Source organism: Amphimedon queenslandica, unplaced genomic scaffold, assembly GCF_000090795.2.
Source record: "Amphimedon queenslandica unplaced genomic scaffold, v1.1 AMPQUscaffold_12965, whole genome shotgun sequence".
In the NCBI taxonomy this organism is placed as follows: domain Eukaryota; kingdom Metazoa; phylum Porifera; class Demospongiae; order Haplosclerida; family Niphatidae; genus Amphimedon; species Amphimedon queenslandica.
In genome coordinates this window covers 41,084-54,680 of record NW_003546799.1, presented here as the reverse complement: position 1 = coordinate 54,680, position 13,597 = coordinate 41,084, and the positions used below count along the sequence as shown (strand labels likewise).

The window sequence follows — 13,597 nt, the reverse complement described above, 5'->3', positions numbered from 1 at the left end:
AGCACTAGGAAATGTGCTTAAACACAAACACAAGCACTTAAATGTGTTAGAAGTACCAGCACAAGCACAATCTATAGCTTTAACATAAGTGCTTAAGTACAAGAACAAGCATTTTTCAGAGTGTTTAATTACATTAATAAGTACTAGATATTCAATAAGTGTAAAAATAAAGTAAAATTACAATTATAGTTAATTTACTATTGCATCTAATAAACACTAACTCTGTGAATTGTTCATAATAAATGGAAACAGCAGAGAGCTTTGGAGTGATACCACTAATGGTGATGCCATTACCATTCTTCAAGCTAACACACAATCACACAATGTGCTACAAAACTTGTACATGTATACTACATGTACATGTACATGTAGTGGTAGATGTACATGTAGATGTACATGCACACGTACATGTAGTGGTACATGTACATGACATCGACATATAGATTTACATGTAGATGTACCATGTAGATGTACATGTACATGTACATGTACATGTACACTATTCGTGTGTAATTTTTGCTATGATTAAAAGCACTTTTGTAAATTTGTAAAAGTAATTAAGTACAAGTACAAAGTACATAGATTACCGTAGGTCGGGTTATATTGAAAAGGTACTTGTAAGCAGCACTAAGTACTTTGAAAGCTGTGCTTATTTGTACTTAAGTACAAGCACTAAGTGCTTGACCCCATGCCTGATAAGTACATCAATGTGTATCAGAAAATGTAATAAAATTGGGGATAATTTTTGAGTCAATTTCAAAAAAAGCATGGGCTGCAATAGCCTTTGCTGTTTCTTTAAAAATGGCTCGTTTTAAAATTAGTCATAACTCAAAAAAATTCTTATTGGAATCAACTCAAACTTTTACACAACATAAGGACATTAATGTGTATCAGAAAATGTAATAAAAATTGGAGTCATTTTTAGCCATTTTTTGAAAAAACCATGGACTATAGCCTTGGATATATTTCCGAAAATTGTCCTGTTTTTTAAAATAGCCATAATTCAAAAAGTATTTATCGGAAAAACCTCAAACTTTCTATATAATCAATATGTAACAGAAAATGTAATAATAATTTTGGAGTGCATAAAAGGATTTTGAAAAAAAGACTATATTATGTTTAAAGTGAATACGTGAGATTAGTGGCAAGAGTACCGTATATGTTCAAATTTTCGAGGGTTAAAAATTTCGTGTTTTCAATGAAATTTGTTCAAAAGTTAATATTCATGTGAGCTAATTTTTGTGTTCTGGCCATAGTCTACATACAATAGAATGGCATTAGAGGTGGTTTAAATTTCGTGGATTTAAGGTGAGCACGAAAATTACAAAATTTAATACACCTCGAAAATTAAGACGTGTACGGTATTACTCTTTACCTCCCATGAGCGTCTTGCTGTAGTATCAGTGGAACCTCCTCCTGTCCCAATCTCAAACAGATTACGATAGTGTGTGTCTTTGGTTAAGAACGAGAGGACCCTATCAAGATTGATGTGTATAATGATTGGAGCATTACTCCTCACCCAATGGAAGACCCTAAACAATTAGAAATAAATTATGCTATAACACTATGTTGCTTACAATGCAACAAAAATGAGACTCGCACTGTAAATAATATCAACTATACATTGTAAGTAGCAAAAATACATTAAAGAGGCTCCTACATGTACATGTATACTTTATAGCAGGTAATTAAAAATTTTGGCAAATTGCTAAAATTTTGGTAATTAGCGGGTTCTAATTTAGCAAATTTGTGGCCATGTGCCATTGAGCATGCACATACTGATACAAAATTGTGGGTTTTAATTTGGCAAATGGCTATCAAAATGCCAAAACTCGCCAAATTTAGTTCCCTCCGCAATTTCCCATAATATAGTGTGCTGCTTATTAATGTAACAAGAATCGCCCACACTGTAAATAATATCAACTATACGTAGTAGCAGGTAATTTTGGAGGGGGAAAACTTTGGCAAATTGCTAAAATTTTGGTAATTGGTGAGCAAATTTGTGGTCATGTACCATTGAGCATGCACATAATGGTACAAAGTTGTGGGTTTTAATTTGGCGTATGGCTATCAAAATGCCAAATTGGCCAAAATTAGTTCCCTCCGCAATTTCCCATAATATAGTGTGTTGCTTATTAATGTAACAAGAATCGCCCACACTGTAAATAATATCAACTATACGTAGTAGCAGGTAATTTTGGAGGGGGAAAACTTTGGCAAATTGCTAAAATTTTGGTAATTGGTGAGCAAATTTGTGGTCATGTACCATTGAGCATGCACATAATGGTACAAAGTTGTGGGTTTTGATTTGGCATATGGCTATCAAAATGCCAAATTGGCCAAAATTTACCCTCTTCAGAATTACCCGCTATACGGTACTATAGACTGTTTATTTCCTACAGTATTATATTATACATAGTCACAATGCTTGTGTACATGTACATGTACATGTACATATACATGTATGCATAGTGGAGCTTACTTCTGCAAGTCCTTTGGTGTGTATCCTAATTTGATTACCTTCTCACAGAGGCTCGGGTACTCTTCATAGGCTGCTTTCCTTGATACTTCTTGTACATAATTAACAGCTCTTTGTTGAATGGGAGTGAGGACAACCAGTGTCAGAGCATCAACCTGTTTTAAAAAAATTAATTAATTACAATAAATATTTTCTTGCACATCCTTATTGCTAACATATCTATGATGTAGACTACAATATAATAGTAAAGAATCTAATAATGGGCTCAGAGACAAAATGGCTGCAAAGAAGGATAAAAATTTTAACTTGAGGGAGATTTTGTTTTCCTCCATAAGAGGAAGTGCATCCTATGCATGTTGCCCAATTGTGTACTTATTGTAAACATTAGAGTAGAGGCAAATTCACTTGAATGTCATCAGGAAGCCAATAAAAGACAGGAATACTGGCTATGAGAAAAAATACATAAAATCAATGGAATATAAAGCACGTAACTATAATGCATAGCTTGTACGTGTGCATCCTATGCATGTTATCCAATTGTGTACACTTATTGTAAACACAAGAGTAAAGGCTAATTCACTTGAATGTCATCAGGAAGCCAATACAAGACAGGCATACTGGCTATGAGACAAAATTCATAAAATCAATGGAATATAAAGCGCTTAACTATAATGCATAGCTTGTACGCGTGCTTTTAAAATTGTGAGCTATGGTATGTGCATGCAAAAAAGCACATTGCCAATGGCAAATGTAAATATATATTTAGAAACAGTTTATTACTTAAAAACAGAGAGTTTATTTTTTTACTTCATACAAGCATAATCAATTAAAAAAAATAACAACAACAGAATAAGCCATACCATCAAAATAATCTACACTGGTTTGTCAGTCAATATTAGTGTTTATTCTGAAGTTCAAAGATTGAATCAATGTTTGAATGTCACTACATATGTCCCATTACTGAAAGTCAATACACATAGCAGTAATGTGCATTAGTGTTAGTGTAAGAATAACTTATTAAGTGTAGCATTGTATTATTTGTGGCTACTTACATCATATACTGATGGTACAAAGTCTTTAAATCTCTCATCATTGGTCCCTAGTATTGTACCAGTGCATGACGAGGAATGAGCTATCAACTTATTCAGTGGAAAGTCTTGAAAACATTTCATACATCTTTCTAAAGGTTCTTGGGATGAAGTAGGACTTATGTGACTATAAGCATCAATTGTACTCTAAGAATGTTAGAGAGAAATAGAGAGAAGAAAGATATGTTTAAAATTATTATTTTTATGGAAGTATAATTTATATTCAAAGTACTATTAATAATAATAATAATGACCTACTTTCTTTTTATCACATGACTCCACATGAAGCACAAGTTCAGTCAGTGGATACTCATCAGCACAATAAACACATTTGGATAGCTCAATGGGTCTATAAAGATGGGATTAACACATACAGCCTAATCTGTATATGTACAAGCACAGTGCATATGTATAAGTGTGAATGTACATATACTATACACAATACATGTACATACACAGCATCAATTATAAGATGCAGTTACAGTACAGATTATGTATATGTGACATATATTGTATCTATACAGTAGTTAGAATACTAACATTTCTTCAGAGTCAGGATTATCCTCACTAGTTGTGTGTGTAGCTCCACCTTCAATGCTAGTATTGTCAGTGCAATTGTCAACATGTTCTACTAGGACAGAGAGAGGGAAATCCTTTAAGCATAACGGACATTTTTCTAAGTCTTCCAATAAAATTTCATTGTCCTCCTTCTCCTCTTCTTCAAGACGTATCATCTTTGATTTTGTCTCTACAGTCAGATCTATGAATTCTAATCTCCTTTTATTAGGGTTCGTAACTGCTACATCATCTTTAGTATTGTTTTTGATTTCAGTTTTGTCATTGCCAAGGCGTTCATCTACATCTTTTTCCAATTGACATACAACAATTTCGCCTTTTCCCGGCCCATTTGATAGGCAATACCTGTAACCAGAGCTGTCCGAATGAGAGGGAGCTAATAAATAAATAATGTCACCATGGTTGATTCTCGTTGGTCGCCCACGCCTCAATTTCAAAGCACCCTGAGGTAGGTGTCTCCTTTTTTTCTTAAGCACCCAAGTCCCATTAGAGCTATGATCAGTGATAGTGCAACCAATGAGCTTCCTGCTTGAGCTAATAGCCACGCTGTCACCGTCCTTGACTTTAGAATCCTTGTCTGCTAAGTCCTTGGCCACTGGTGGAGCGGAAGTCGGCTCCAGTGAAAGAGAGCAGTGTTTACTACTGATGCTTGGGTGCAAAGTGACTATGTCGGATGCTGCTCTTCGTCCCATCCAACAAACGCATCCTAGCTTCAAACTGGTCAGGCATTTCATGGTGGGTGGCAAAGGCTCATCCCCTTTTGTATATTCATTTCTAAAAATTAATGTTTTTGTAAAAAATAAATAAATAAATAAATACTGTAGGACAAACTCAACATTAGCTACAGAAATAACAAAACAAAATAAAATAAAATTTAGCTGTCACTATAGATTTAAGTTCCGGATTAGTGTACATCACACGTATGAAATTTTAGTATCAAGCTCTCTATTACTGCAAACAGATTGCATGTTCCTACGAAACAAACGTCTCATCTTAGTGTACAGACTAACCAGAACTTTATTGATATCTGGTCTAAAGTAAGACTGAACTAAAGGACCTGCAATTGTTAACAATTCAATAGTGACAATGACTAAAACGATCACTTCATATGGCACTAGTGTTAGTGGTGTTAGAAAAGCACTGATGATGCCAGGAGAGAAACAGAGGAGATAGACCAATGACATTGCTCCAAATATCCCAATTAGTCTTTGCTTCTTTGAACTGTAGTAAACATTGTTCTCGGTTGTCAGCCTGCTTTGATCAGTCAGGAAGCGACGGGCAAAACAGAAAGTCCAAATTGATGTGAGAGATATTATAAAAATAATGACCAAACAAACTATTATAGTGTAAACAGTAAATTCGATGGTAGTCCATAGTGGGAGACAGCCTCCAAACCATGTTTCATAACCAAATTCTCCTAGGCCAAAAAAAGGAGTAGAACTCAATACAGCAGCTAACAGCCAGATAGCAATGGTGAGGGTCAGTGCTACTTTTGGTTGACTCATGAACCGCTTGTGAAGATGTGGTTTGACAATAAAGAGAAACCGATCAACTGATATAGCAGCAAGCATCATAATGATATTTAGGATGCTGTACCACAGTATATAGGCATTGAACTTACAGAAACCTCTTTTCACTTGATCTGTACTACCAAAGATCCACTCACCAGCAGCAAATCCAATGACAGTGAAAGGAAGGTACAGTAGATTCAATACAAGATGTGCCAGTATGAGAGAAGTGAAGAATATTGTTGATGATTGTTTCCAGGACTTCCTTTGATAGAGTGTGATAGATAGTACCACACCATTAGCTATCAGAGCTAGTATCATCTCAACAGTAAGAACTGCTGCTACAGCTGGAGTGTTGAAATCACCAGTAAAAGTAAAATTGCCCTCCATTGTTAGATCTACCTCCAACTAACAGATTTAGTTTTACTACTGAGCAACTCGCATGTTTTTATAAAAGCACAAATAGGAAATTGATGGAATGTTTATTTACTATTAGTCTAGCAAGTTTATACTATCAAATCAACTCCTTATGATGACTTCCTTGATCTATACAACTGATGCCACTATTATCTTCCTGTCGGTAATAGCAAGAGGAGTAGAGAGTCACCTGTCTCAAAGTAATGTAAACAATTTTATCTGACAATTCATGACGAATGGATTATTAATGCAGTTGTAACTTCCCACTTGTTGACAGTTGCTGTCCACTAAGGCTTCAGTATTGTCAGAACTGTCTAAAACACCAAATCTGGAATAAGTTCTCTCAAGGCGGAAAGTTTGTGGGGCAGACAGTATAGTAAATATATAGTAAAAATATAGTAATATAAAACATAGCAATAATTATAACAGACAATATAGTAACTCTAGATATCTACGTCATACATCGATAAAACACTTTAAATTATAAATCTAGATTATTAAATTCAGTTCAAATTTCAGTGTTCACTACATCATCAAACTCATTGTTGTTAACTGTGTTGATACTCTCATCATTCGGTTTGTTTCAAACTTGCTTCCAAGGCATGAATTGTTATGTTGGAACTCACAGGATAATTGCAATTATCCTGTGAGTTCCAATAACAATTCATGAATTACTTTAACTCAATTACCCACAGATGGTACAGTACAAATATTTACTACTAACATCAGTAGCTTGCTCAATCAGACATATTCCAAATCCTTTTTATTGATTGTATACACACCTAAACTGACTCGAACAGGATATCAAAGTTATTTAGTAATTTTTCCTCCTTCGGGACTGAAAGCTCAAGTATTTATTAATCTTAATTTCATTGTTAATGAGTGTCCCATTGGTTTCAGGTTAGATAAGTCACAAGGTTCTTGTACTTGCAGTCGAAGTGTTTCAAGAGAGAATGCGACATGTGATATAAATAATCTAAACATTGCACGTAATGGTCTACTGTGGATTGGAACATATGATACCAGTGCACCTTTCAATGCTAATGCAACCAATTCTAATACATGCACTATCAATAAGGACTGTCTCCTCTATTGTTCTCCTAATCCTGTTACTTTTCAGTTAAATGACACTGATACTCAATGTGTGGATAATAGAGGACAGAGGATGTGTGGATCGTGTACAGAGGGATACAGTCTACTAATGGGATCAAACAAGTGTGGACATTGCCATAATAATTATACGATGATAGCTTGGATTGCTCTGTTTGCAGTGATGGGTGTACTACTGGTGGTTCTACTGATTGCTCTCAATTTAACAGTATCAGTGGGTACACTCAATTGTCTATTGTTCTATGCTAACGTTGTGAAGTTATATGAGCCAGTCTTTTCAAAGAAAGGATCATTACCATGCAGTCTTGAGTCAAGTCATATCATGGATTAACTTAGACTTTGGGTTTGAGATATGTTTTTACAATGGTATGGACAGTTACGCTAAACAATGGCTCCAGTTTGCTTTCCCTCTCTACCCGTTGATTATTATCATTATCATTATACAATTGTGTAAGAGATATGGTAAAATATCAAGACTGATGGGATCTCATGCTGTTCCTGTTCTATCTACACTTACTTTTCTCTCATTTACTAAACTAGTACATACTATTGTTATTGTACTACACAAGCGTGAGGTAACTCTTCGCTGTACAAGTGAGTCAGTAAGATCAGTTAGTTTATGGTATGAGGATCCTAATGTTGAATATGCTAAAGGGAAGCATGCTGGACTATTTGGATTTGCCCTATTGGTGACTGTTTTCTTTGTCACACCATACACACTGTTCCTTCTACTTAATTGTTTCTACTTGAAGTATCTTTCAAATTTCAAAGTTTTTAGAAAATTTTGGAGTCGTTTTAAGCCTATTGTTGATGCTTATAGTGGTCCCATGAAGGATCATTACATTTTCCATCAGATAAAGCAGCAACAGCTAAATAGCCAATACTATCCTGATGAGTGCATCCAGGTGTAGGATTTTGTAATTTGACCATCATCACCCATAGGTACATTCTCAGTGCCATTGACATTATTCCACAGGCCTTCAGGCAATTTGACACTGAACCTTCCATGTAGCATAGTTGCATGCTGCTGATCAGAGGGACAACTGATCATTCTCTGCCATGTAGATGCACTGGGCTCATAACTTACTAGTTGAAGTTATTTGATAATTAAATAAAATTTATTAGACTAAAACTCTACATTTAAAAGAAATCAGCTTCAATAAAAAATACAGTCTTATTATGAGGACACAATTGAATATACTGAATAACAAAAAGACCTTATGAAAGTAGAACAGTTATTGTGGACCTCGTGGGTAGGGTAAACAAACAGTACCCAAACAGACCAAACAGTACAGCATTAAGGCCTCCATACACTAGGCAACATGTTGCTAGCAACATGTTGCCCAGTGTATGGAGGCCTTAACGAAGTGCATTACATCACTGTATTGTTGCATAATCTTTATCTGGCATCTTTATGGTTTTACTACAAATCTTAATTAGATTTTCCTTTTTGTATAAAACAAAGTATAGTGATTTAATAAAGTTTCACTAGCTACATCCTACATAGATAAAAGACTTTTAATAAGATTGATAAATTGAATTCAAGCATCTTCCTTATACCACGGTTGTTGATAAATGTTCTGTATTCAACACACAATCTAAACTCATTGTTAACTGTGCAGAGGTTCTAATTTGGTTTGTTTCTGTCTTGCTCCCAGATGAATCATTATTAGAATTCCCAAGATAATCGACACTATCCCTCTGAGGAGGCTTTTGTAAAATTTTCCTACATATACAAACAATTTTATTCTTAATTTCTGGTCTGAAATAAGACTGAACAATGGGGCTTAGTACAGTGACGAAAATAAATGAGATAACGACAGCCAAATATATTTCATCTGCTACAACAATTGCTCGAACCACAACATAGTTGATGATACCAGGGGTAAAGCACAACCCATACACAATTAACATAGCCCCAAATATTCCAAACAGTCTCTTTTTTCTAGATGCATAGACATGGTCTCCTGCTATCTCTGACTGATTGTGTATGAACTTGCGAGCAAAACAGAAGGTCCAGACTGAGGTGACAGTGATAATACCCACTACTAGTAATGATCCCACAAAGGAAAATATGGCAAAGTGAAGCTCCAGTATTACTACTGTACATGTACCGTGACTTCCTTCATACATAAAAACAGCACCAGATCCTTCAATGAATGGAGTAAAAGTCGTTACAGCAGACAGTATCCATATAGCAAGGGTAAGGGTCAGTGCTACCCAGGGTCTCATGAACCGCTTGTGAAGATGTGGTTTGACAATAAAGAGAAACCGATCAAATGATATAGCAGCTAGTGTTATGGTGATTACAGGAATACTGTACCACAGTGTATAGGAAATAAATGAACAGAAACCTCTTTTCTCCTCATCTGTACTACCAAAGATCCACTCACCAGCAGCTAATGCAATAATATTAAAAGGAAGGTACAGTAGAGTCAATACAAGATGTGCCAGTATGAGAGAAGTGAAGAATATTGTTGATGATTGCTTCCAGGAATTCCTCTGAGTGATTGTAATGAGGAGTACAGCACCATTAGCTATCAGAGCTAGAATCATCTCAGTGGCAAACACAGCAGCAAGTACAGGACCATTAACATCATCATTGATAGTAAAGTTGTTCTCACTTGAAATTGACATTGTTGCTAAACTAAAGTCTGGAGGCAGTGACTATAATGAATGAATGATCTATATGACCTCAGTTGTGGCACTATGTACTCCTCCTCACTTCAGCCTTGTATGGTTTCTATTGTGGTATCTGTCATAGTTATAATGCAATAACTCTGTTTCCACTCTCACTTTTAGAATGGGAGTCAATTAGTAGCTTATTCTACATAATTTTGAATTTTGATGTACAAATGTAATACTGCAGCTGAAGCAGTTAGAGTACTTGCAGTTTGGCTGGTGGGTCTGGACTAGCCAGGCTGCAGTGCCTGCAGGTCTAAGAATATATTATGGGGAATTTTTGATGTGGGTGTACAGGAAGTTGTTTGGCTTGACATGCATTCCTGTACTTTTAACTTAATAATGAGGTCATGGATCATATCACTATAAACATCTGTGACCTTTGTAATATGTGTTATGCAACACAATCATTTTTAACAAAGGATGATGCATTGTACATGATTCAAATGATTTTATGAGTGAAAAATGGCAAAAGAACTCCAATATGATTTATGGATGTAACATTTAATAATTTCATCAAATAAATCTACCTAGCTCTATATACTACAAAATGAGTCAAACATTATATGAAAATAATAAAACTATGAAGCATAAAGTTAAAATTTACAAGAAATAAGGGGAAGTTAGACAAGAAAAACAGACTCATATTATTGTTCATTTTGAGATGATAAATGAAGCCTCTTTTTAATCTGTGACACAATAAACTAAATCAGAGCATTTTTAATATCTGGTTGGAAGTATGTTTGAATAAGTGGACTTGCAATAGTGATTAAGTGAAACGTAACCAGGTCTGCAGCCTAAACTATTTCATCAATCTCAACTACTGGATATAACATGAGCATCATGTAAGTTGGTCCATAGCAAAATGAATATCCAAGGAGCATTGATTCAAATATTCCAAAAAGCCTTTCCTTTCATGATGTATAAACACTAGGTATCTCTGACTATTTCTGATTGATCATTAATAGACCTACAAGTGATGCAGAATGTCCAGATTGATGTGACAATAAATATAATGATAAAAATTATGTGTAAAGGCTGTAAATTGGGCTTTTAATTAACATTGGAATGCAGCGACTATATGAAAACTCATCTCTAGCTATATTCTGTAAAACCAAGTAATGGCATCATAAGCAACAAAATAACAAAATGCACTAAATCCATATAGCAATGGTGAGGGTCAGTGCTACCCAGAGTCTCATGAACCACTTGTGAAGATGTGGTTTTATAATAAAAAGATACTCAAATGATATAGCAGCTAATGTTTCAGTAGTAACTGCAGTATTCAACTGTATGATTAATGCTGAAATTATACAAGTTATGATTCTTTCTTCAGAAGTATATATATATTTACTGCCAAATATCCCCTCTTCAACAACTAGATCTATTGCAACAATGTTCATTGGATAGTACCCCATACAGCCAAAACATTTGTCAAAATGAGAGAAGTGAAGAATATTGTTGATGATTGTTTCCAGGACTTCCTTTGATAGATTGTGATAGATAGTACCACTCTAGCAACTTTTACATGCTTTATAACAGCACAAATAAGAAATTAATGGAATGCTTATTTACTATTAGTCTAATGTTGTATTACTACGTATCAAATCAAGTCAATTTGACTTCCCTGATCTATCACTACATCCTGTATAATAGAGAGCTATATGCCTAAAAGTAGATAATTCAAAACAATAATGAATTATGTGAACTCATGCATGCATCCATGATCAGATTGGGTTTAAAAGAAATTGCATACTGGAGAAGTAATGATACAGATCTAGTCTACATGTAGTTAGATCTACATGCTAAACATTATTTAATGCTATAGTTATTTAACAATCTATTAGAGCTAAAACTTTACATCTTCCAGCAGATAAAGCAGCGATTGCTCAATGGCCAATACTATCTTGGCAAGTGCATGGTTTCGGCCTGGTGTGAAAGTTATCAATTTGACCACGACAGTCATGACTTGACCATCATCACCCATAGGTTCATTCTCAGTGCCATTGACAATATTCTACAGGTTTTCTTTGCAAGATCAAGGCAATTTGACCCTGAACCTTCCATGAATGTAGCTGAACACTGAAAATTTATCAATAACTGTGGTAGATAAGGAAGATGTTTTAACTCAATTATTATTAATCTGATGAATAGTCTTTTATTTATGCATATAGATCTAACTAGTGTAACTTTATCACTATTGTTTGTTTTACACAAGAAAGAAAATCAATAAAATCAGAATCATGACTGTAGCAATAGCCACGAAGATGCCAGAGAGAGATGTATAATGATGTAATGCACTTAGTAATGGTGTACTGTTCGGTCATTTATACAGTTGCAAAACTAGTGAAATTGAAGTTAGTAGCAGCAACTGTCAACAAGTGCAAAGTTATAAATATTGAAGATAACATTATTAACAGTTTGTTTGCATCTAGTTTATTAGATTGCAAGTAGGCTACATGCTTGTGTAAATTGCATGCTTTCAAACTTGTAGTTTTAAATTTTTGGCTGAACCTTATACTCTGCGCTTTTTTTGTCTTGTGTAATGAGACAACTTTGTTTGTTCTGTTTGTAGAGGTCATGCCTACCCTACAAATGAGGTTCTCAGTTATCAGTATTATATTCAATGGAATCCTCATTTGATGTGTATTTTTTATTGAAGCAGATTCTTTTTGTAAAGTTTAGTTCAAATGAATTTTTTTGATTGCCAAAATAAATTCAACAGGTAAGTTATGAGCCCGGTACGTCTATCATGTCATGTAGACCTACTGGGCTCATGACTTACTGTTTAAGTTATTTGACAAGTAAATAAAATTTATTAGGACTTAATTCTACACTGAAAAGAAATTAACATCAATAGAAAAAGACAGTCCTAAAATAAGGGCACTGTTGAATATACTGAATAACAAAAAGACTTTACAAAAGTAGAACACTTACTGGGACCCTCATGACCTCTATAAACAGGACAAAGTTGTCCTGCTCATTGCACAAGACTAAGAGGGCATAGAGTATAAGGTTCAGACATGAATTAAAAGTAAAGTTTGCTACTATAATGCAAACAAACTGTTAATCACTTTACACTTGTCGACAGTTGCTGTTACTAACTTCAATTTCACTAGTTTTGGCACTATCTGAACGACCAAACAGTATAGCATTACAAAGTGCATTACATCACTGTATCATTAGCTTCATTACATAATCTTTACTTGGCATCTTTATGGCTCTTACTACAGTCGTGACTCAGATCTTAATTTGATTTTCTTTTTTCTATAAAACAAACAATAATGGTAAAGTTTCACTAGCTAGATCTACATTGTATATAAAAAAGACTACTAATAAGATTAATTAATTGAGTTCAAAAATCTTCCTTATACCACAGTTGTTGATGAATGTTCAGTGTTCAATGCATTAACCAAACTCATTGTTAACTGCGTAGAGGTTCTCATTCGGTTTATTTCTGTCTTGCTTCCACATAAATTGTCATTAGAACTCACAGGATAATTGACTCTATCCCTTTGAGGAGGCTTTCGTAAAATTTTCCTACATATAAAGACAATTTTATTCTTAATTTCTGGTCTGAAATAAGACTGAACGATGGGACTTAGTACAGTGATGAAAATAAACGAGATAACGACGGCCAAATATATTTTATCTGCTACAAAAATTGCTCGAACCACAGCATAGTTGACGATACCAGGAGTGAAACACAACCCATATACAATTAGCATAGCCCCAAA

The 13,597-nt window shown here is 34.6% G+C and overlaps 2 protein-coding genes and 1 long non-coding RNA gene across 4 annotated transcripts in view; 1 reads left to right on the top strand and 2 right to left on the bottom strand.

Moving 5' to 3' along the window:
* Positions 1-1,329: 1,329 nt before the first annotated feature.
* Positions 1,330-4,906, bottom strand: LOC109586023 (uncharacterized). Its single transcript, XM_020002191.1, has 5 exons — positions 4,108-4,906; positions 3,826-3,916; positions 3,532-3,714; positions 2,483-2,634; positions 1,330-1,532 (listed from the first exon to the last, which is right to left on the bottom strand). Exons 1-5 carry the CDS (start codon positions 4,875-4,877, stop codon positions 1,331-1,333), a joined length of 1,398 nt encoding a protein of 465 aa, XP_019857750.1. The 5' UTR covers positions 4,878-4,906; the 3' UTR covers position 1,330.
* A 127-nt stretch (positions 4,907-5,033) lies between these two features.
* Positions 5,034-13,597, bottom strand: part of LOC109586025 (high-affinity lysophosphatidic acid receptor-like) — a 24,653-nt gene continuing 16,089 nt past the window's right edge. Inside the window, exons 2-3 of one of the 2 annotated variants that reach the window (XM_020002194.1) lie at positions 11,300-11,370; positions 5,034-5,871 (exon numbers count right to left, since the gene is read on the bottom strand). In XM_020002194.1, coding sequence (XP_019857753.1) covers positions 5,058-5,871; positions 11,300-11,370 — 885 coding nt within the window. In that variant the 3' untranslated portion in view covers positions 5,034-5,057. Of the gene's footprint in view, positions 5,872-8,589; positions 9,652-11,299; positions 11,371-13,597 lie in introns of those variants that run through there. The other variant, XM_020002193.1, reaches the window with a different exon arrangement.
* On the top strand, positions 6,233-6,574 carry LOC109586026 (uncharacterized). The gene is made up of 2 exons (XR_002186776.1): positions 6,233-6,268; positions 6,322-6,574. It is a non-coding gene; the product is annotated as an uncharacterized LOC109586026 (long non-coding RNA).